A 20,665-nucleotide genomic window follows, 5' to 3' on the forward strand; every position below is an offset into this window, starting at 1 on the left:
GAAGTTAATGGGTCTACCATGTGGTCCATGTCTCCCGTGGGAGAGCCCCCACGCTGGAGCAGGGGCAGAGTGTGAGGATCCCTCCCCTGAGGAGGAAGGAGCAGCAGAGACAGCGTGTGATGGACTGACCACAACCCCCATTCCCCGTCCCTTTGCACTGCTCAGGGAGAGGAGATATAAAGAATTTGGGAACAAAGCTGAGCCTGGGAAGAAGGTGGGGGGGGGGTGGAAGAAAGGAGGGGGGTTGTGGAAGGTGTTTTAAAACATGGTTTTAGTTCTAATAAGTTAAACTTTCTTCAAGTTGAGTCTGTTTTGCCCATGATGGTAACTGGTGAGTGATCTCTACCTGTCCTTATCACCAACCACAAGCTGTTTGTCCTATTTTCTCTCTCCTGCCCAGCTGAGTAGAGTACGGGGGGGCAATGGAGCGGCTTTGCTCGGCACGTGGTCTCTAGCCAGGGTCAACCCAGCACAGCTGGTTTAGCTGGACTCTAGTGTCACCTGCATTGCTGTGTGAGACCAGGTGCATTTGCCACGTGAGACCAGGTCTCATGAAAATCCATGGGAAGTGTTGTTGCTACACCTGGCTCTGGACTCCAACTCCAAGTATCCTATAATTTAGGTTCCCAAGCTGCAGAAGAACTTCTTAAAACTTTGAAAAGCTTCAGTGGCTTTCCCACTTGATATAGGAAATTATCCTAATATCAGGGATAGGAAGTAGTAGAGCTCCTGAATTATTATCCAGTCTATAGCTACCCGAGCATCCCACTCCATTAGCACAGACATATGTTTTGCTGTAAATGTCCCCACTCAGATGCACTTTCACACATGCGTCTATATCATTATCATTTGTGTCTGTTTTAATCTGCCACTATCCCTATCAGTCACTACCATGTTGGGTTAGAATGAGGTGCTGGTAATTTTGTGGTAGACCATTTGGAGAATTTTGAATTCATCGTATTTGTTTTTCATACAAACATTTTGGTTCCTTTACAGAGAGACATTTTTGCCCTCAAGGAACGTTTTGGCCTACCAGAGTGTTACAGACAGGATATACCATGCACTGCATCCATTGAGTAACTCTGCAATTCAGAGTGCATTTGCTTCCCAGCTAAGGCTCCCACAGCCTCCCGATCCTCAAAGCTGCAGGGTGAGTAAAGCATACCCTCAGAGGCACTCTTCCTCCGTTTGCCCTGAGCTCTTTGGAGAACAAAGGCCTCTACAGTTCTTGCTGGGGTGCATACTCCTTCCCTACCATGGTGCAAAGAACCTAACTGCTAACAGCTAATTAAAAAAGTTTCCAGGATCACAGCTTACTAACTTGATCCATCATTAGGAATTCTAGAAAATATTCCCTACAGGACTGAATAATGAAAAACTTGAACTGGAATGTGATCACCAAAATGCCACCAAAACTGAGTTATTCTGCATGATAGATGTTGGTGATTCTATTAACTTTCTGTTTTGGGTAATTACCCTTCAAAGCTCTCTCATCACCTGGCAGCAGTTTTGATTGCCCAACATCTCTGTTGTGGTTACGTGCAAGGCATTTAGGTCTAGTGGTGTCTTAGCTATAGCATCACACATAATGCCAAATTAGCTATCTGTGTACTCAAGAGGCACCTTTGAATGACATCAGCAAAAAAGCCGGTGTCATGTTTGGGAAGGTAAAGACGAGTCTTGCTGGTGATTATCAGCATGTTCCAAGGGAATAGGCAGTTTTAAATCATCATTATAACTTCATGGTTCCTCATTTTCATCCCATCCTACTAATTATCTAATATCACATACTCTTGTTTCCCCTTTAATAATGCCTTTAACAAACAATGAGTTATAGGGATACAGTTTTCTGCCACTCCTGTCTTGGTTTAGGTGACAATGACACATGGGACGTCCTTAGCATAACTGTGAAACAGTATTTGTACTGACATGCAAAATCTGGACATCTTTGATGAATAAGATGTCCTGATGCCTCAGAGATAGGACCAGCAATAAATGATTGGCAGTCAGTAGGCAAGGATGTAGGAGCTATTCTGTGGAGGCAGAAGTAGCACAATATTTTGGTAGGAAAGGTGTTCTGGAATGAATCTTATTGCTTCTTTCCCAAGGAGTGATAATAGATGCTTCTCTATTTCCTAGTACATGGCCTACTTTCAAAGTCAGAGCAGAGTGTATCACATATCAAACAGTGGCTTGCCCTCCGAGTTGCCTTTTCCTGATGAAATTACATGGGACTCTCATAACTAATTGAATGTTGTTCTTATTTATAAAGAGTCATCTCTATTCTTTTAGACTCTCATGCATTTTCCTTGGAGGACATTCCTAATGGATGGAGGATTGTTTCCAGTCACTATCAACAACACAATTAATATAAATTGCAACATGCAGGTACAGTGAGACAACAGCCTTGTGCTTGCGTCCAAAGACATAAAGACAAGATGAACCTATGATGTAGGAGGAAAACAAACTAATACTATCTCATTTTTTGTCTTTGTTTTTTTAAAGAACACAAGTAAAGAAAAAAGATCTCCCCTTTTCTGTCCAAAAGCCCATTTTACCATTTACTTCCCATTTGATCTTTCTTCAAGCAGAGCAGGGCATTTATATTGACAATGACCCTATACTTACAATTTTTCTAGTGTGCTAGAACTAGAGAATCAATTTTTATGCAAGGGAATATGTGTTTTAGGACCATGGTGCTAAAAGCTTGAAGTCCATTTGTGTTTTTAACACAAAATAACCTGGGCTGACAGTTATCTGAGAACTGCTCTTACTTGTTAAGCTCTGCACAGCAGACCTTCAGAGCCTCTGCTTTCCCTCCAGCTGTGCCTGTGCAGCCGGCATGATGTGGACTGAAGAGTTGCTCACAGGGAGCTGGTGGCAATGCAGTTTCTAATGGAGGATGTACTGCAGGACAGCTACAGCTGTGCTGTGGAAGATCACCCTGACTGTAAAGCCTCGTTAGCCAAGAGCAAGCAGGTACCTCTGACAACTCTGTTTGTTTGGGACTGTACAGCTGCTATGTAGGACTCCTTTTTGGTTTTGCAACCAGATCTCCATGATCATAAGCGGCCTAGACCTGAGGTATACCATAATAGCCTCACCTCCTCCTGGCCACCTGGTAGGAAGCAAAGGCAACAATATTGTCTCCTATAAATCCTGAGTGCCCTAGAGAGAAGTCCTAGTGGTAGATGTCCCTTGAGGGCCTGATGGTATTGCCAGGCTTCTGGAGAAAACAGACCATCCAGACTTCCTCCCACACCCCAGCAAAGGTCCAGCCACTGAGTGCAAATGAGAAAGGAACAGACTGGCCACTGTCTAAAATGAAATCTAGTCAAGGAGAGGCAAGGTGCTTCCAGGCTGTACTTCCCTGAGTACCTGCATTGTGGATGTGTATGTGAGGAATGGTTGCTGGGGGCACCTAAAGCCTGCCAGAAACGACACAAAGATTTGGTTCAAGGGACGGGGAAAGTTTCAAACTGTTTGTGATGGAAAACACACTGACTAATTTGTAAGGTAAAATTTGTGGAAAGGACAAATTTAGTTATTTTAAGGTCTGCTTCTTTCAAGGTCTGAGAGTTGGATTTCTGTAGCAGTACTTCTAGTAGAGAACAGCCAAAGAGTGATGCTGTTGAAGCAATTCACATGAGGAAAGCAACAATAAAACTAAAGATTTAACCTCTGTGCGGTTTTATCCCCATCTCTGATGTATGGGAGTACTCACTGCAATCAAAAAGTAGCCCATTTTTTTCCTGTACCGTGCTCTGAAGGACACTGGCATAAGGCCTCATTGCAAGTTCTGGTTGCACAATAGCCCATCGCATGTCTTGTCTGACTGTATGTTTCATGAGATGCTATTAAGCAAAAAAAATCATGTGAAAAGCTTGCCACAGCTTTTTGAAGCAAAACATCTCCCTGTGACTTCCAGCAGAATCTGGCAGAAACGGTTGACTCAAGCGCTAACTGGTTGTGGAAGAGCAGAAAGTCATGCAAACTGTGGCTGAGGCATCGTGATCCAGTCATATCTCTTCACTTGCTGAGGTCTTTTCTGATACTATGGAAGCAACTAGAAATATTAAAGGCAGAACGGGGCTGGGTCAAGCTGAGGGCTGGAGATATCAATACAGTTCCTCTCTACAAAGAGTTCTGTGAGCAGTATGGGTAAGTTACCTTGGATGCAAGACTATTCCAGAGTGACCAAAATAATAATAAATGAGGAAAGCCTCTGCCTTCTCCATCCTTTTTCCTCCTGTTCCCCTCTTTCACTTGAAATTTCTACCTTTCTTTATTTTTGCTTATAATTAACCTAGTACTTTCACTTTTCTCTACAGGCTTGAGAGCTACCTTTTGTTTCGTTGTTTTAGTAGAGTTGGTTTTTCCCCTCTTTCAATGTCTATTCAGACTGTTTGCTGATGATGTTTTCCAAGCGCATTCTTCTCAGTCGTGTGACCTGCCCCTGTATTTCAGACTCCATAAACAATGTTAAACACGCTACTTGAATAAATGGAAATTTTTGGAATCTTGTTAGGTGAACTGTAGCAGAATTCTTCCAAACCTCCTACTTGGCTCAACTTTGAGCAGTCAAGAATAGAAAATTGGAAGATCTCCACCAGTGAGGCCCTTCTGAAAGCAGAAAATGCAACACAACTTCTTAAAAAGCCTTGGCCCTGGAAACCGCAAGCAAGGAAGTGAAAGAGCAACATGACGCAGTAAGGGTGAAGTCTGTGCATGAAGGCACTGGAAAACACCCTTGTCATGCAACGGAGCACGGAGGAAGCAACGCTCCATGGGCCTGCCTCTACAAGGCCAAGGCATTTTAGACTGACAAGGCTGCATCCGTCACAGGTGATGTGTGTGTGCGTAAAGAGCCGATACCAGATTTGTGCCGTTCTGGTCTCCATTTATTTGTATCCCAGTGTTACCTCCCATGCATTCCCACCAGACTGGAGGGGGTGTAGCTCAATCATGGGGGCCCATGGTCTTTGCTTCTGAACAACAGGGAGCAGTGCTGGAGCAGAGCAGGGATGGGTTGCAGGAGGGCTGGGAGTCAGGGGCACAAGTTCTCCATGCGGCGCAAGCAACAGCTCGTGCTCCCACCATAGGGCTGGCCAGCTGCCAGACAGCCCCAGCCTCAGTGTCTCCCAGCTCCTCCACGCCCAGAGCTTCCTTGTGGTGACTCCTGAGGTGAAGGTTAGCAGTCAGTGCCCCCTGGGAGGCGAGGTGAGCTCCCTGCCCCTGGCCTTGCTGGCACTGGCCTTTTGAGTAGAAGGAGATTCTGTAGCGGCACCCGCAACAGCTCTTCTGCAGCAGGCAGTCGGCTGAATGTACTGTACCCAAAAATCCCACTGTGTTTCCCTCCTCCATGCCCTCACCCACCCCCTTCCACAGATCAGAGCTCCCTACTTGCCCCTCTGAGCTCTGTGCTAACCTTTGTGTCATGCCAGCAAGGGTTCAATAGGCAGCGTGATTAAAGCAATAAAATGTAATGAAGTATATGTGCCTTGCTGACGGCTGCTCTGCTTCTCGGAGCAAAGTGCCGTCCGCCTGGGCGCTTGGCACTCAGAAGCACTTAGCAAACCCGTAATCAGACACGAAGGAGGGCAGAGGGAGGAAGTGGAGAGAGTTTCCTGGTCTGTTTGAATGACGGTGATAGACAAGTTCTTACCAGTGACCAGATTTCCCTGATTTTATCTGCCTGACCACTTTTTCCTTCCCCTCGGTTTTTGGTTTTGTGTTTTTATAAACCTGGAGAGATTACAGAGCTACGTAATAAGGCAGGACCAGTGCAGAAGAAACTGTTCTGCCCTGCTTGTAGGACAAGTGGGGTTAACGCAGTGAGCTGAGACTCGGTCATATTCTTCATGGGCTGGGAACAGGGGCAGGGGAAGGAAAAGGAAAGTTGAAGTCCAAGGTCAGTAAATGCAAACACAGCCATTGTGAGAGAGAATGTGTGAAATACCCACGTCTTGGTGATTCTAGCACAGATATCCTGTACCTGGCCATGAAAGCCATGGTCAGACAAACGAGCCCGGAGGAGGAGTTTGGAGAGCCCATCACAAGCACTCAGCATATACTTCCCCCCCTCCCCGAGGAGCATCAGAAATCGAAATGAAAACGTACCAGTTAAGGGGAAGGTTATTAGTGGGTACGCGGCAGGGGAGCACACAGCATCACGCTTGCCTGCAGTTTCCGGTAAGCGTAGGTCAGCGGGGGCCTGCGGAGGCTGCCGGAGGGGGAATTTGTCGGGTGTGGATGACCCGGAGGCTCTGCAATGGGTGTGGAGCCAGGTGTGGGTCCTGGGACAGCCCAAAACAACAGGGGAACCTGTCTCCGTCCAGAGTATTGGTGACACAGCACTAGGCATGCACTCACCCCCAAATTATATGAGCTTTCATACTGTGCCTGAAAGTACTGTATTTTAGAGAAGAAAGGAAGGACACTTGCTTTGGTTTAGTCTGCTGGCTTTTGCTAGCTGTCAAGTTGCTTTATGAGCAGTATAGAGATTTAGTAAGAGTATTAAACTGGATTCTAGCTTCAAAATCTTCTGGAAAGCCTAGAAATCCACATGATTCGTGACATCCAGAAGAACATTAACCAGGAGATGACTCTAGTGATATCTGAAAGAGCCAGGCAAGAGAGCAGTCTCCCCACTGGTAAAGAGGATTAAAATACCCTTCCTGGGAAATGTGGGAGACAGTCTTGAGTGGGAAAAGTAGCCTTGATGCATAAAGGCAGCAAAGAGTTGTCCTGCATGTGAAGAGAACACATTTGCTCTCAGCTCCCCGCTCCCCTGTGCAGCCATTTGGAGGCCAGGGACCCGGTGAATCGTAGGGGAGATACCGCCGATGAAAACCAGCTTACCCTCAGGAAACTCTCTTCTGTTTTGGAGGCCCCATTGTGAGAAATTCCAGAATTACATCTAGCAGAAAGCCATGTACCGAGATACCATATGCTTTTCTGCATGGACCTGTTTATTCTATCTGTTCCACAGATTCGAATTCCCTAAATCGAAGAGTTCATTTTATAAAGTGGATATTTAGCCATAATCATTGCAAAGACCATTGTGCAAACAAGGCTGAACACTAACTATTCTGGAGTTTGCAGGCAACCTGAAACAGGCTGATAGGAAATTACTTCTCTACTCCTCTGCGCTGGAGTGTTAATTTTTTAGGCCTAGCAGTGCAATTTCAATGCCAGACTTTATTTAGAGTATTAGGTGTTTTCTTGGTACCACTACTGCACGGGTGTGAGCAATTTGTCTATTCACAGACACAAACAGTAAAATAAAGAAAAAGTGGAAATAAAAGGGTAGAAAAATATGCCCTACTGTCACTGGTTGTGGTTGCAGGAAGCAATAATTACTGCACAGAAATGTTCAATTTCACACAAAAGCCATGTTCTTTCCTCAATATTTACAGAAAAGTCCATACACAACTGTGGGCCAGGTCTTTATTGACAGAACTGGTCTGTAATGAAATTGCGTTTTGGCTTTGATACCAGAACAAATTTGATATTGCTGCTCAACACAGGCTTTGCAATCTGTTTGCAGTGACATTTACTTTTTGTTGTAAACATTTTAGGAAAGCTGAGAAACCCTAAGCTTATAAAGCACACCCAGTGTCAAATCCCAGGGATTACTGAAGGATCAGTACTTTGTAGCAGTGATACCCACTGATGTGTGGTTTTATTCTGTTTGGGGCTTTTTCTCCCTCTGTTCCTGCAGAGCTCTGGAAACACAGGGTAATGCAAGAAAATTTCTCAGTTGTACGGCCACAGTTAGTTGAAACATTCATTGAAAGGCTGATGGAAAACTACCAAGAATCAAATACAGAGGTACATATTCTGCATTTCTATCTAAGCACCAGCTAAATCATGTTTACAGCTTCGTTTATTAAAGCTCTTGTCAATCAGTGACCTAAAAGAGAAACACATTTCTTAAGCTTATGAGCTTAGATGCAGATGATGTTGGTTTGTGATAGCAGCGTTGGCAGCAAATGTGTGGATTGCCCTACTGCCTTCTGACAGGTTTATTTCAGCTCTCAGGACTGTAATAATGTGAAGATGAGTTAGGGCTGGAGGTTTATATGCAACCGCAATGCAGGATTGCAGGACTTTATTCACGGATTCAGGAGTGGGAACTCTTCTTCCTGAGTCATTGCTAAATCAGAAGTCCAGCATGATATTAGGAAGCAGTTCTAATGGGTTTTTGGGTTTTTTTTCAGTGAAATTTAAAGAAAATATTTATGAAAACCTGACCACTTCTGGTTAAAACTCACTAAATATGGGTTTTCTGAGAGAAGGGATGTTGGGGCCCAACTGCAATCCAGGCAGTTGCCGAGCTGGTGATTTAATTTCTCTGATGAAAATTCTCTTTTAGATTCAGATGGAAAAAAAATTACATTATATAGTTGCAGCTAGAACCAATCAAAAAACTGAAAATCTGTTTTCCCTCAGTTTAGTCAAACTGTAGACTGGGCAAAAATATTTAGATTGAATAATTTTTATTTTCTCTTCATTTTGCGATCACAGAAGCATTTATCTTACAATAAGGTGACCATGTTTCATTTTGACATATGCTGCATATATCAACTCTTACAACTCAGGTGACCTGCAAGGTTTCTTATTTTGTTTTCCCAGGTTACTTTTACCAAAAGCCATTTACAACAGTGTCTCACCGTGCTGGACTGCGACGTCATGACCAGTGCAACAATTTTGAGACCTACTCCATGTTTTATGAAAATATTCTGCAGCCGCAGCTTCGTCTACTGTACCAAAAAGAGCAAGTAAGCTCAGAGTGTTGGTTCTGCTCTTTGAGAACTGGGGAAGGTGGTTTCTCTGGGTGGGAGGCAGTTGCTAAGTGAAAAATAAAGTCAAGCTGTCAGGCTGGGAAGTTGTTGGAGTTGGGCTACACAAGCATAGGCACCGCACATCTTTGTGCTCTGCTTCAGGAGCTGCACGCAGCAGAACGAGGTGGCAACCAAAGCGATACGGCTCTGACGCAGGTTGGTGATAGTGATTGGTCTCAGCGGTTTCATTTGGGACAGAGTGCCACTGTGCAGACACATGGTGACCACCCCTGAGAAGAAAGGTAGGGGGGTTCTGGGGCTGCTGCTTCTGCGCCCAATGCCAGAAGTCACAGAATCACAGAACGGTTTGGGTTGGCAGGGACCTTAAAGACCATCCAGTTCCAACCCGCCTGCCATGGGCAGGGACACCTTCCACTAGACCAGGTTGCTCAAAGCCTCATCCAGCCTGGCCTTGAACACTTCCAGGGATGGGGCACCCACAGCTCCTCTGGGCAACCTGTTCCAGTGCCTCACCACCATCTCTGTGGTTCTCTTCTGTGGTTCATGTTCACAGTGGACGATATACTAGTAACCCTCAAACTTCTGCTGGCAGGTCTCTTTCCTCACAAGGCATTTTCCCCGAGGAATTCAATCCTGAGCATTGACTGAAATAGCAAATAGAAGTGGAGCAGGCATGTAGGCTGTGCTGTGTAGGTACCAGGTACACTCTGTCATGGCTGCATAACCAATGCCTCCTATGAGTACTCTGCAGCTTCAGCTGTGGTTTTGAGGATAGCTGGTATGTGTAGGTAGAATTTTTTAAAGAAGTAAACTCAGCCAATGAATCAGAAATGCCATCTGTGGGATCATGAGAGATCCATGTCATCTATTGGTTGACTTGGAGCCTTGGTTCCATCAACACAAACTGCTAGAGGCATGTCCGCTTATACAGAAACCTACACTGTGGAGAAGACCGCTTGGGTTCCAGGGGTGTTTGCACAGCAGTGTTAGAACACACGTATTTTGGATTTAATTCCTGGGATCTTTTTCTCATCTGCCCTTATCACTGACTACAAGATTTCTACTACAATTTTTCTCTGGACTTCTTACCAGTTTCTTGCCCCCCTTTCTCATGCTTTTTCAATTTTTTCGCCCCTATATCCTTTTCTGTACAGTGTCTTGTCAGCAACCTCCCTTCTTCCCTGATTTCACTGTCCTGTCCACACATTTGGGAAGGCTGGAGTGAGAGAGAAAATGAGAAACACGTGTAAGGTTTCAGCTGGGGGGAAAGACACAGGAGGAGTCAGTAGGACTTCCCTGGAGCCTGTGGGCAACGGCGTCTCTCCCCCACTCCGCGTTGTTAGCCCATGACCGTCACATGCATGTGTCGTACTCGGAGAAAGTGGCCCGGGGTGGCCAGCTGCCTCCTGCCTCTGGCTCTGCTTCAACCTCAGAAGAGACTTCCTGCTCCCAGTGCCACTTCTCACTAGCCTAAAGCAACCAACAGAGGCTACTGCCAGCTTGAAGAGCAAGCTCCCTTGCCCAGTGTCGGTGTACAGGCAAAAAATCAGTCAAAATGAGATGGCAGACGGGAACATACATGAACCACATGGGTTCTTGGGTTTTTTTCTCCAACAAAGTCTTAGGATTTGACCAATGCTTTGCTGATTTTACAAAAACATACGTTTTTGGGAACATGTTGGGAATACTTTGGGAACGTACGTTCCCCAACGTAGGTTTTCAGAAGTCACTCGGTACTGTTGGCTATAAGAAGAAAAAAAGGCACAAAATTTTAGTGAGAATAAGTCATTAGCATTTACTATTTAGATCTGGCATGCGGAGGTGCCAGGCAACCTTGAAACCAGGCTGTGCTGTTGGCTGTGCCTACAGTCTGCAGTTGTGCCCGTTCCTTATCTGAATAACGATTTTTAGCTTTTCTCCACTGTATTCATCTGCTTGCAAATGCTGCTCAGTGGTATGAAAATGTCCAAAGATTTATACCTAGCTGTGACCTACCTATGTGAAATTTAAATTCTGTCATTTAAATATTTTAAAATTCTACCATGTACCACCCTATTTGTACTAACCTGCACGCCCCGTCTGTGGGTATGTTAGTTGTCAAACACCAACAAATGGAACACATAAATGTTTTTATCACACATTAAATGGCCTCTATGAACAGCCTTATCAGCAGACAGCATATTTGCTCTGATAAATACATTACCTTGCAGCCTACTGAACAAAGCCTGGTCACAATTCAGCTGACTTTCCTTCTGGAGGTAGGGGGGATTACGCTACGGGAGGCCAGGCTCACCAACAGAGCAGAGCCATGCACAGGATCTCCTAAAATCAGATTCCCTAATCCTGCTCCCTAATCTTTCCACTTCTCTGTCATCTGCACACATTTCCTTCTGTCAGTCTCATACCCATTAGCAAGGACAACTTTCATTCCTGATGACCAGAAATAGACTTTTTAAGCTTATATATGAAATTTATGCATTTCCACCCTTCAAATATTGTTCTTGAACAACCACAATTCTTTCTTTTAAAACCAACGGAGATGTACAAAATGGATTTTTCCATATCATCAATGGATGGAGGGGGTCTTTTTACAAGGGCCTGTAGTGACAGGACAAGGGGTAATGGGTTTAAATTGAAAGTGGGGAGGTTTAGATTGGATATCAGGAAGAAGTTCTTCCCAGAGAAGGTGGTGAGGCACTGGAACAGGTTGCCCAGAGAAGCTGTGGATGCCCCATCCCTGGAAGTGTTCAAGGCCAGGCTGGATGAGGCTTTGAGCAACCTGGTCTAGTGGAAGGTGTCCCTGCCCATGGCAGGGGGGTTGGAACTAGATGGTCTTTAAGGTCCCTTCCAACCTGAACTGTTCTGTGATGCTGTAATTATTTTCATCTAGCTACTCAGTTGGGAAGATATTCTTGCTCTGATACTTCATTGTGTATCACACAACAATTCAGAGCTGTGGATCATTTACTCCTAGGCTATGGGGTTTGCTCATCCCTAGCTTCGCTCATTCACTTTCTCTGCTGCGATAGATTCTGGGGCTGTGCCACAGGATGATTATGGAAATAACTGCTCTCAGTGCCCAGCTCGCTGACTTAGAGGAAGAAAACCCTGGTCTCAAAGAGAAGATTAGAAAAGAAATACGGGATGAGTATGAATCATTACTGCAGAACGTATTTGTGACTTGTGTCCGTGTAAAGGTGGGTACAGCACAAGAGGGGGTGCTCGATCGGTCTTTTTTGTGCTGCTGTATAATTTGCCAACAAGTGTAGCGCTCAAAGGAATAAATTGCTGCAGTGTGCCAGGTGGATGAACGGCTGAATCATTTATCTCCTGCTGCTAGAAGCATCTTGTAAAAACGTCTGGTAGAAAAGTAACGTACCTTTTCCCAGAGACGAGGCGTATTCTCGATGGAACAGGTACCACATTAGAGAGAGTGATGGAAGCTCTTTTTAGTTACAGTGGAGGGAACTTTTTGGATGTAATACTTTTCTTGGAAACTCCATGTCCACTGTGTAATTGTATTGCTCACTATAACAATGTCTTTGTTTTCAAGTAGTCCACCCATTTCATTGGGGCAACATATATCATTACTTAAAAAATAAGATACCCCAATCTAGCCTGTAAAAACTGGCTTGATTGTGACCATGTGTATTATAGAGCAACTACCTGCATCACATCTCCAGGATTTTGACTGGTGGCCCACAAGCCCATTAATGTCTGTGGCCTGGGCAATAGTGACTTGAAGAATATTTTAATTTCTTTTGCTGTCCTGAGGGTGAGTCCAGTTTTGACCAGAAAGCCTATTTTTTCGCCACAGTGCCGCTAATTCCATTAAATACATACACCCCAGGATTGTCATTAGGTTGCCTACAAATAATACAATTCAAATTCTATTTCTTGTAAGGCCTGGATGTAAGAATAATATTGCTCTGTCTTCCTGATATGTTGATTTCAGGAAAATATTTATGAAGAAAGACCATCTGGTTGCAGTTGAGAGGCTTCTGAAATCTTCCGAATATTGCTTTCCCATATGTGCACACTTCAGCTCTTACGGGTTCTGTTTGTAATTGCAGGGAAAGCTGGATGTCTACCGCCTTAGCACTGAGCAATGCGTGTTTGAAATCATCAGTCAAGTGAGAAGAGAAGGAGTTGACAATATGATTGAGCTGAAGAAAAAGTTTGGCTCCACTAAAAATAATGGTGACTTGAAAGAACGTTTGTCTACTAAAGTAAGGAAATACATATGTGGGTCAGTAAATGAAGACAAGGATAACATCCCGGTTAAGCGTGCTGAAGGTGGCTTAAGTTACTGCATTCTAAGTGGGACATTGGTTGGGTGAGAGCATGGAGGTGGTCCGTTACTAGACTCTGTTAATGGGTATCCATTTGTCAGGCTGCCATGAATCAATCATCTTTGTGTGTTCATGCTCCAAGTTCAGAAATTTCTGGCCAAACCCAGCCCTTAGACCCTGAATAACTACACGTATTTGAATGGAATTTGGGTTTGGGTGGGGGACAGAGAATGTGATATTTCAGTGACCCTGATAAATGTGTTGAGGGGAGTTTTATCTTCTTATCATGCAAGCTGGTCACATAAAAGGATGAGGATAGAATAATTTTTTTCTACTTTGGGATACCTAGATTCAAAAATATATTCAGCTTTATGTTTTGAAAGAGTGCCCCCAAAACTGATGTTCTGGGAGTTATAAACTAAGACCTGAGAAGTCACTTCCAGGCTACAACTCCCATGTCAGTCCCTTTTATAGTCAAACATATTCCTCCTCAGCAAAGTTCAATTTGTACTGAAATTACGGTAGTCAGCCCGTGAATACAAACGAGATCAAATGGATAACGTCTCGGTACTTCTGTCTAAAGCGAGGATCTCAGGTATCGTCTAAAGCAGATCTCTCCAGCAGAGAAGTCAGTGCAGCGGGATGTAACTGTAATGCCAAGAGAGTGAGAAGGGCTTTCAACGCCCCCGGTGAACTGCGGGGAGGGACACCCAGAAGTAAATGAGGAGCCAGTGGAAACGGAAGAGGTCTGTGTGTGAGAAGGCTGCAGGGAGATATTCCACATCCCCACTTGGAACGGACAGTGCACAAGGAGAGTGGGGAGCTCGTGTGCAGCCAAAGGGCTGTGGTTTGCTCAGAGCCATGGGAACGCGAGGGACTGGTGCGCACCGTGGTCGTGGTGATTAAAAGGGATCAGCAGGGAAGAAGAGGAATGATAATTGCACTGTGTGTAAGGAGTTAACTCCCCTGCACAGAGCTCGTGTACGAATGTGGAGATGGACTACTGAAAGCCTCTGAGTCAAAGTCGGAGGAGGGAGGGGCATTAGGGGTGATTAATGACTGGGGTGGGGAATCTGTTACAAAATGCCTGGTCAAAAGAATAAATCGGGTGGGCCTGTCCATAGAGGGCTACAAAAAGTGCGTTTGATTTGAGACCTTGGTGTTCATGGAGGTTTTATCTATTTGGAACTCTAGTGGAAGGGGAACACAGCATTGTGAAAGCCGAGGCAGTTCCTAGACAACATGAGTGATAATACCCAAAAAGCAAATGCTAGAGGAGCCAACCACAGTAAATCCCTACTTCTGGTGGTCATAAACAGGGAAAAACTGGTGGTGAACGTCATCTGAGGCTGCAGTGACTGTGAAATGTCAGAGGAGAAAGGTTGCAAAATTATGCTGCAGAGCTAGGTCTCGGGGCTTCAGGAGAGCAGACTCTGACTTATTTAGGGAATTCCTAGGCAGAACACCTGAGAAACTGCCAAGAGGGGAAAAATGCTGGGAAAGCTGGTTGATTTTTAAAGAAAACTTATAGAGATTTCAAAACCAACTGCCCTGTTACGCAAGAAGACCAGGGAGTTTAGCAGAAATTTGGCCTTGCTTGCCTTAGCAAGGAGCTTCTTGAAGGACTAAAATACAAAAAAGAGAAAGATCACAAGTAGTGGAAACACAGGCAGGCAACAAAGGTAGAGGGTCAGAGTTCAGACCCATAGTGATGAAATGAGGAAGGCCAAAGCCCATCTGCAGGTGAAACTAATATGGGACACAACGGGTAAGAAGGTGAGTTGGCACTGAATGGCAGCGCTTCTGTGCAGAGACACCGCTGCCAGCAGGGCCAGGACCTCCAGTGGTCCTCTGTAGCAGCTTTCAGGAGGAACTCTGCTATTTTGAACAAAGAAGAAGAAAACCCGATGGCTATGCTTTTCATGGATCCACTAATTTTGTTCTTATTAAGGACACTGTAATTAGGTTGAACTGGGTTACTGAAAATGGTATGAACCAGAATGCCCATTTGGCATAACAGTGTATTGCCATCAACAGTGCTTCATTTTGGAGGGGTTTACCTGCTTGCTGTTTTAGTTTGAATTTGTTCCATTTCTTTCCCAGTTTCTGGGCAATGTTCACATTTTCTGTTTCCCTGGAGACTCAGTAATAGAAATTTATTGCCAAAGGCTGCACTGTTTCAAACTGCAAAATTTGAGCATTTGAAAATTACAATGAAATACATACAGTTGCATGTTTTTACAATTCTATTTACTTCCAAACCAGATGTTTCTTCCCAGGGAAAGTAATCTTTGTGGGTCTACTCTTACCGACATCTTCTTCAAGCTCTTGCGGGATGAAAATACCAGGCTAAGCAAGCTGGTGTGTAAGCCGAAGGCTCTGAACTGTTGGAAGCAAACCATTCAGAAGGCACAGCTCTCTGCAAAGCTTAGAGAGGCTGAGAAGGTGATATTTCCCTACCATTTCATCTGTTGTTCGTTTCTGATCTTCTGCAAAACTAATGGTCAGATAGGGCGGGCTGTAACGGTGGTCTTCAAATGTGAACAGCATGAAACAAATCCCTCACGCTTGCTTGAAGCAAGAGTTCAGGAAGTATGAGTGGCCTATAGTATTCCTAATCCTGTTGTTGACTCAGAAGAGTAATTATGACATTGTATCTAAATCGACTGTTTCACAACTGACCAAAACATGGGAAAAAGAAGACAGGCAGACATGAAAGAAAAATGAACTATACTCTTATTTTGGGAGGTGGCTGAGGTTTGGCTGTTGTTTTTTTTCAAATTGGTCTCTGCTGAAACAAAGCAGAACACAGCATGAGGTTTAGAAATTTAATTACAGAAATACAAGATGAAGCACAAAAATGACTAAATTAAACTAAAGTGAAGATGGATGGAAAGAAAAGTGCCTCACTGCTTTAAATGAAGCTGATTAGAATGGAACAAACAGGTTATTGATTGTTACATAGGTTAATTAGCTGCACATGTCAAGCAAAGGAAAGGCAGAATGGATCATATTTGTTAACTTAAAAAGAGTGAAAACAAAATGGGTTTTGTGCGCTTGCTAATTTTAAATCCAAATAAAACTGGATGTGCATACGCTTAGTTCAATTATATCAGGGAGGTGTTAAATCATTAGAATATTTTATTAAACAGAACAGTCAAAGATGGATTGAATTATTGCAAATTTGTGGGTTTAAGTAAGAGCTATCATCACAGGATTAAAAATTCAAGTCTGAAACTGAGAAAAATAAATGGGAAAATTTGGCATTTTAATTAGAAACTAGCTCACCTTGCCCAGACAGAGCTTTCTTGTGTCTGACCTTGGAATGATCCTGAAGCTCTAAGAACTTTTATTTAACTGTCCTCCGCTCCAAGTGCAGAGGATGCTGGACCTTGCTTTTTCCAGTTTAAATGGCTGGGAAAGGAGAGAGGGCTGCTAAATCTGTGCCTGACATAGTAACGTGTATATACATACACATTTATGTTTGTGTTTAAGACAAACAAAAAAAAAACCCACCCCTGCCCAGGAGAAAAGCAATCTTCATCAGGCACGTTTTTTACTTCAGAGAGAATGAGGGAATAAACAGATTAGTGTATGGACAGGTCTTCCTACTGCGTAAGAAAGATCAAGTTTTGCATTGCTCTCAGCTTGTCTGCACACAAGAGCTTGAACTGCTGACATGTGAATATAATTAAGGACTTGCAGTTGTACCCATACGAAAGATTACTTTACGAAAGATTATCTTATGTTTCCCCTTTAGAGGACCCCTCTTGGCCATCCTGTTCCCCACTTTGCCTTAAAAAAGCTCCAGCCTTCATTAGAAAATAGGGACACTTCAATCCCACTTTACTAAAAATGTCTGAGAGGTTTACCTTTCAAGAAACCCGCTGTTATATGACAGACAGAAAATCACTGCTCTCATTGTTTCTGTTATGTACTTTCTGTTTACAGGAAGCTCTTCAAAACAAGAAGGAGTGCCTGAATGCCAAGATGATGGCAGAACAAGAGGTGACTTTGTTTCAGGGTCAGCTCAAGCCCGCAAGGAAAGCTCTTGTGAAATTTCAAGCAGACAATGACAAGCTAAAGAAACAGCTACATCAACAGGTATCTGAAGTCAGCAGGTCCTAATTCATCAGCAAGATGAACTCTCCTCTCCATCTCACTTGCTTTAATGAGGACTTGCCTACTGTTACTCTAGGAGAGAAATGGATTCAAAACTACCTGCGTAATAGGGTTACTGAAGCTGGAGGTGTATTTTATGGCATTCAAATGATGTGTTGTCCAAGGGTTTTCACCACTGCAGGTAGAAAGAACTAGGGGAAAAACTGTAGCATCGTGGATAAAGTTTGAGTTACATACCAAAATGACAGCTACAGGCACTACTTTTACATACACGAACAACAGGGCTGGATGTATGTTTTAGCAGAGAAAAAAGACACTATTAATATTTTATTCCCAAATTAAAAAAAAAAAAAAGAAATTTAAATTACAGATCTTGAGGTCATTAGTCTTCCACCCAATCATTAAATTTAAAGGAAACATTCAGGGATGTTGTCATTAAATCCAGACCAAATTAATTTAATGCTTTTCCCCCCCCCCCCCCCCCCACTGAACACCTTCATGGATGTATCACTGACACAGCAATCTCCCTTCCACTTCTACACGTGGCTCCAAATGCTGGAATGGCCCATTCCTCCAGGTCAGGCTGAAAAGCACATCCTTCACTTGCAATATACTTAATGCCCAGCAACACGATTTTACGGAAAATAAGGGTTGTTGAACCAACCTCATTTCATTCTGCTGGTAAGATTACACGTTAGCTAGATAAACACAGTACTACAGATGTAATACGTCTGGAAGCAACTTGTAACCCTTGGGTTAGCAGCACGTAACTTTTGTATTTTGAATGTCATCATTACACTACATCACTGAAAGGCGATATGGATTGAGAGCAAGGTTTTTTGACACAGAAAAATGTGTTATGTTCATTAAATGAAGGCGGTTTCTAATGGATTTCTACAGGCGTTGGTAGCAGAATCATAGAATCACAGAATGGTTTGGGTTGGAAGGGACCTTAAAGATCATCTAGTTCCAACCTCCCTGCCATGGGAACTATCAGTATTCAACATTTTTGTCAGTGGCTCGGAAACAAGTACAAAATTATAGAATTTACCGATGCCCTATTTGGGGTTAGTGGATTTGATAGGGCACATTTAGTGAATGTGGGATGTGGGCAGAGCAGGAGTGCAGAACCATACAGGTAGCTCAGCAACGTGGTTCTCCCTCCGAGACTTACGGCAGCGCCCGAGTAGGTGACCAACGAGAACACAGGGCTTGGACGGAACAGGGTGACTGCGTCCCTGGGCAGGACAGGGATCGGAACAGACGGATGAGCAGCCACGTAGCGTGCTGCCGGAAAGGAGGGATGCTGCAGTCGTTCCGTTTATAAAGAGGCACTAGTGCAGGGAGATGCCTGAAAAACGGGTGTGTAGCAGCCGAACACGCTGCAATACTGCCACTGGTTCTGGGGCATGCTGCTTACGAAGGATGAAACGAGAGAGTGCAGAGTTAGGAAACCCATTTGAGGGCTGCAGGAAATGCTTTCTAGCAGGGGGCTCTGAGGAGGCTCAATCTGCTTAGCCTGTCTGAAAGACGAGTGACCTGATTTCAGCTGGGAAAGGGAAGGGTCTAACGAGAGGCGGTGCCTACGGGTTGAGGCCAGGCAAACTGAAACGGGAAATGAGAAACAACGTTTTCAAGATGTGATTAACCATGGAAATGACAATATGTCTAACTGAGCCCCTTCGAGTCAAGACCGGATGCCTTTCCGGGAAACACGGTTTAGCCAAATCAACCTCCTCATGCCAGTACAAGGTTACTTGAGGTAAACGTGATATTAAAAAGTCACATCTGATGCTCAGCTGCTCCCTCCTGAGTGTATCAGTCTATGAAACCCCAACCTTAGTAAGGCCTAGAGAGCTCCCTAATGGAAAACATTTGGGCTGTGACTGCTTTTAGCTCTCTGTGTTCAGATTTTTCACCAGCATGGAGTTGCCTTTGGCTGATAAATGGGTTTTAACTGTCAAAACTGTAAAAAAGACCGACTGCATCTACCATCTTTCTATCAGCTATTTTTGTTGTTGCTGGATTTTTTTTTTTTGTTGCTTTCTGACATCAGCTTCTGGTTCTTTCTTCTTCCTAATATCTTTCCTTGGTACAGATTGTGATGATGCTGTATACACACAGCAGACGCCATTCCACAACCCTGGGCTGTACAGGAGGGTTTGACCTGGTGTGTGTGGCTTGCAGTACCACTGCATCCAGCTGTGGCAGAGATTCTAAAATGCAGCCACACTTACCAGCTTCCTCTACAAACTGTGCACGAACAGCAACATTGGAAAAAGCTGTGCTCGTTTTCCCCCTCTCTTTCCTTGTTCATACGTTGTTTTAGAAACAAGTTCAACATGCAGACCAGAGGCTGGTTGCAGAAAACAAATTACAGCAGACTGAGGAAATTGGAAGCAACTGCCTTCTCGTTTATTTGCGACTGAATGAGTTTTACACATGAATGTTGTTTGGGGGCTTAACAAGCCATGATGTAAATACAGCATTCTGTTCCCACTCCTCCTTCCCCTTCCCTTGCACTCTCCATTCCCACAACACAGATTTTATTTTGGGTTTAGCTCTGACTGTGGTCCTTTCTTAAGATCACAGGGTAATTTAGATTTGTTTACCAACATTTCATTATCTTCAGTACCAAGCCACATGGGATCGGGTCTCTCCTCATTCAGCTCAGCTGGGCATGACATCCGAGGACTGGTCATCAGGGTTTAAAAGGAAATCTAGAAAGGTGTTGTGCTGGCTTTAGTAGGGATAGAATTAACTTTCCTCCTAGTAGCTAGTATGAAGCTATGTTTTGGTTGTGTTAGGAAGAATATTGATAAGATAGGAATGGGATGTATGGGAACAAACACAGGTGTGTGGGAACTGGGGGGAGTAATCCAAGCCTGAGGTTCTTGTGATTGCTTGTTGTAGAAACAAATGCTGTTGGAAGTAGTACAGAGGAAGACAGAAGAAGCCAAGAAGGGACAAATACTCAGTGTGATGGAAGCAGAAAATGTGGAGAAGATGCTTGAAGAGATGGAAGTAAAAGCGAAGACAGTGAAATGCCTAACCAAGGAAGCTGAAAAATCTTCTAAGATATGCCATCTTCAACAGAAAGGGGCCAAAAAAGAAATGCAGCAGGTAAACTCGTAATGCAGATCTGAAGAATAGAAGCAGTACCACTTCTGGAGAGATTCCTCAAGTTTTAACACAGTCTGACCCTGTCTGAGTGTATCCCTTTAAATGTCTAAACTTCACAGTGCTTCATTGTGGACCTCCAAGTTCTCCGGACAAGGGTCTTGGCGTGTGGGCCTTGGCCCTGTGCTGGGGCCTAGGGCCACGTTCCAGCTATTGGTGGCATCTTGTGTGTCTGATGCTTCCAGCAGGATGAACTGCAGTGTCAGGTTTATGACCTGGAGGGTGCAGTTTCCTGGAGGAATGCGACTGCAGGTAAAGACAGGT

The 20,665-nt window shown here is 44.1% G+C and overlaps 1 protein-coding gene across 1 annotated transcript in view; it reads left to right on the top strand.

The window, feature by feature from the left end:
- The window catches only part of LOC104513234 (transmembrane protein FLJ37396), a gene marked incomplete at both ends in the record, with an annotated part of 64,090 nt that extends 43,746 nt beyond the window's left edge, over positions 1-20,344 (top strand). Inside the window, 5 exon segments of the mRNA XM_010156517.1 lie at positions 8,638-8,783; positions 11,837-12,004; positions 12,881-13,036; positions 17,051-17,203; positions 20,135-20,344. Of these exon segments, the coding sequence (XP_010154819.1) occupies positions 8,638-8,783; positions 11,837-12,004; positions 12,881-13,036; positions 17,051-17,203; positions 20,135-20,344 (833 nt within the window).
- Positions 20,345-20,665: the final 321 nt, after the last annotated feature.

This window comes from Eurypyga helias, unplaced genomic scaffold (genome assembly GCF_000690775.1).
Source record: "Eurypyga helias isolate BGI_N326 unplaced genomic scaffold, ASM69077v1 scaffold5658, whole genome shotgun sequence".
NCBI classification, from domain to species: Eukaryota; Metazoa; Chordata; class Aves; order Eurypygiformes; family Eurypygidae; genus Eurypyga; species Eurypyga helias.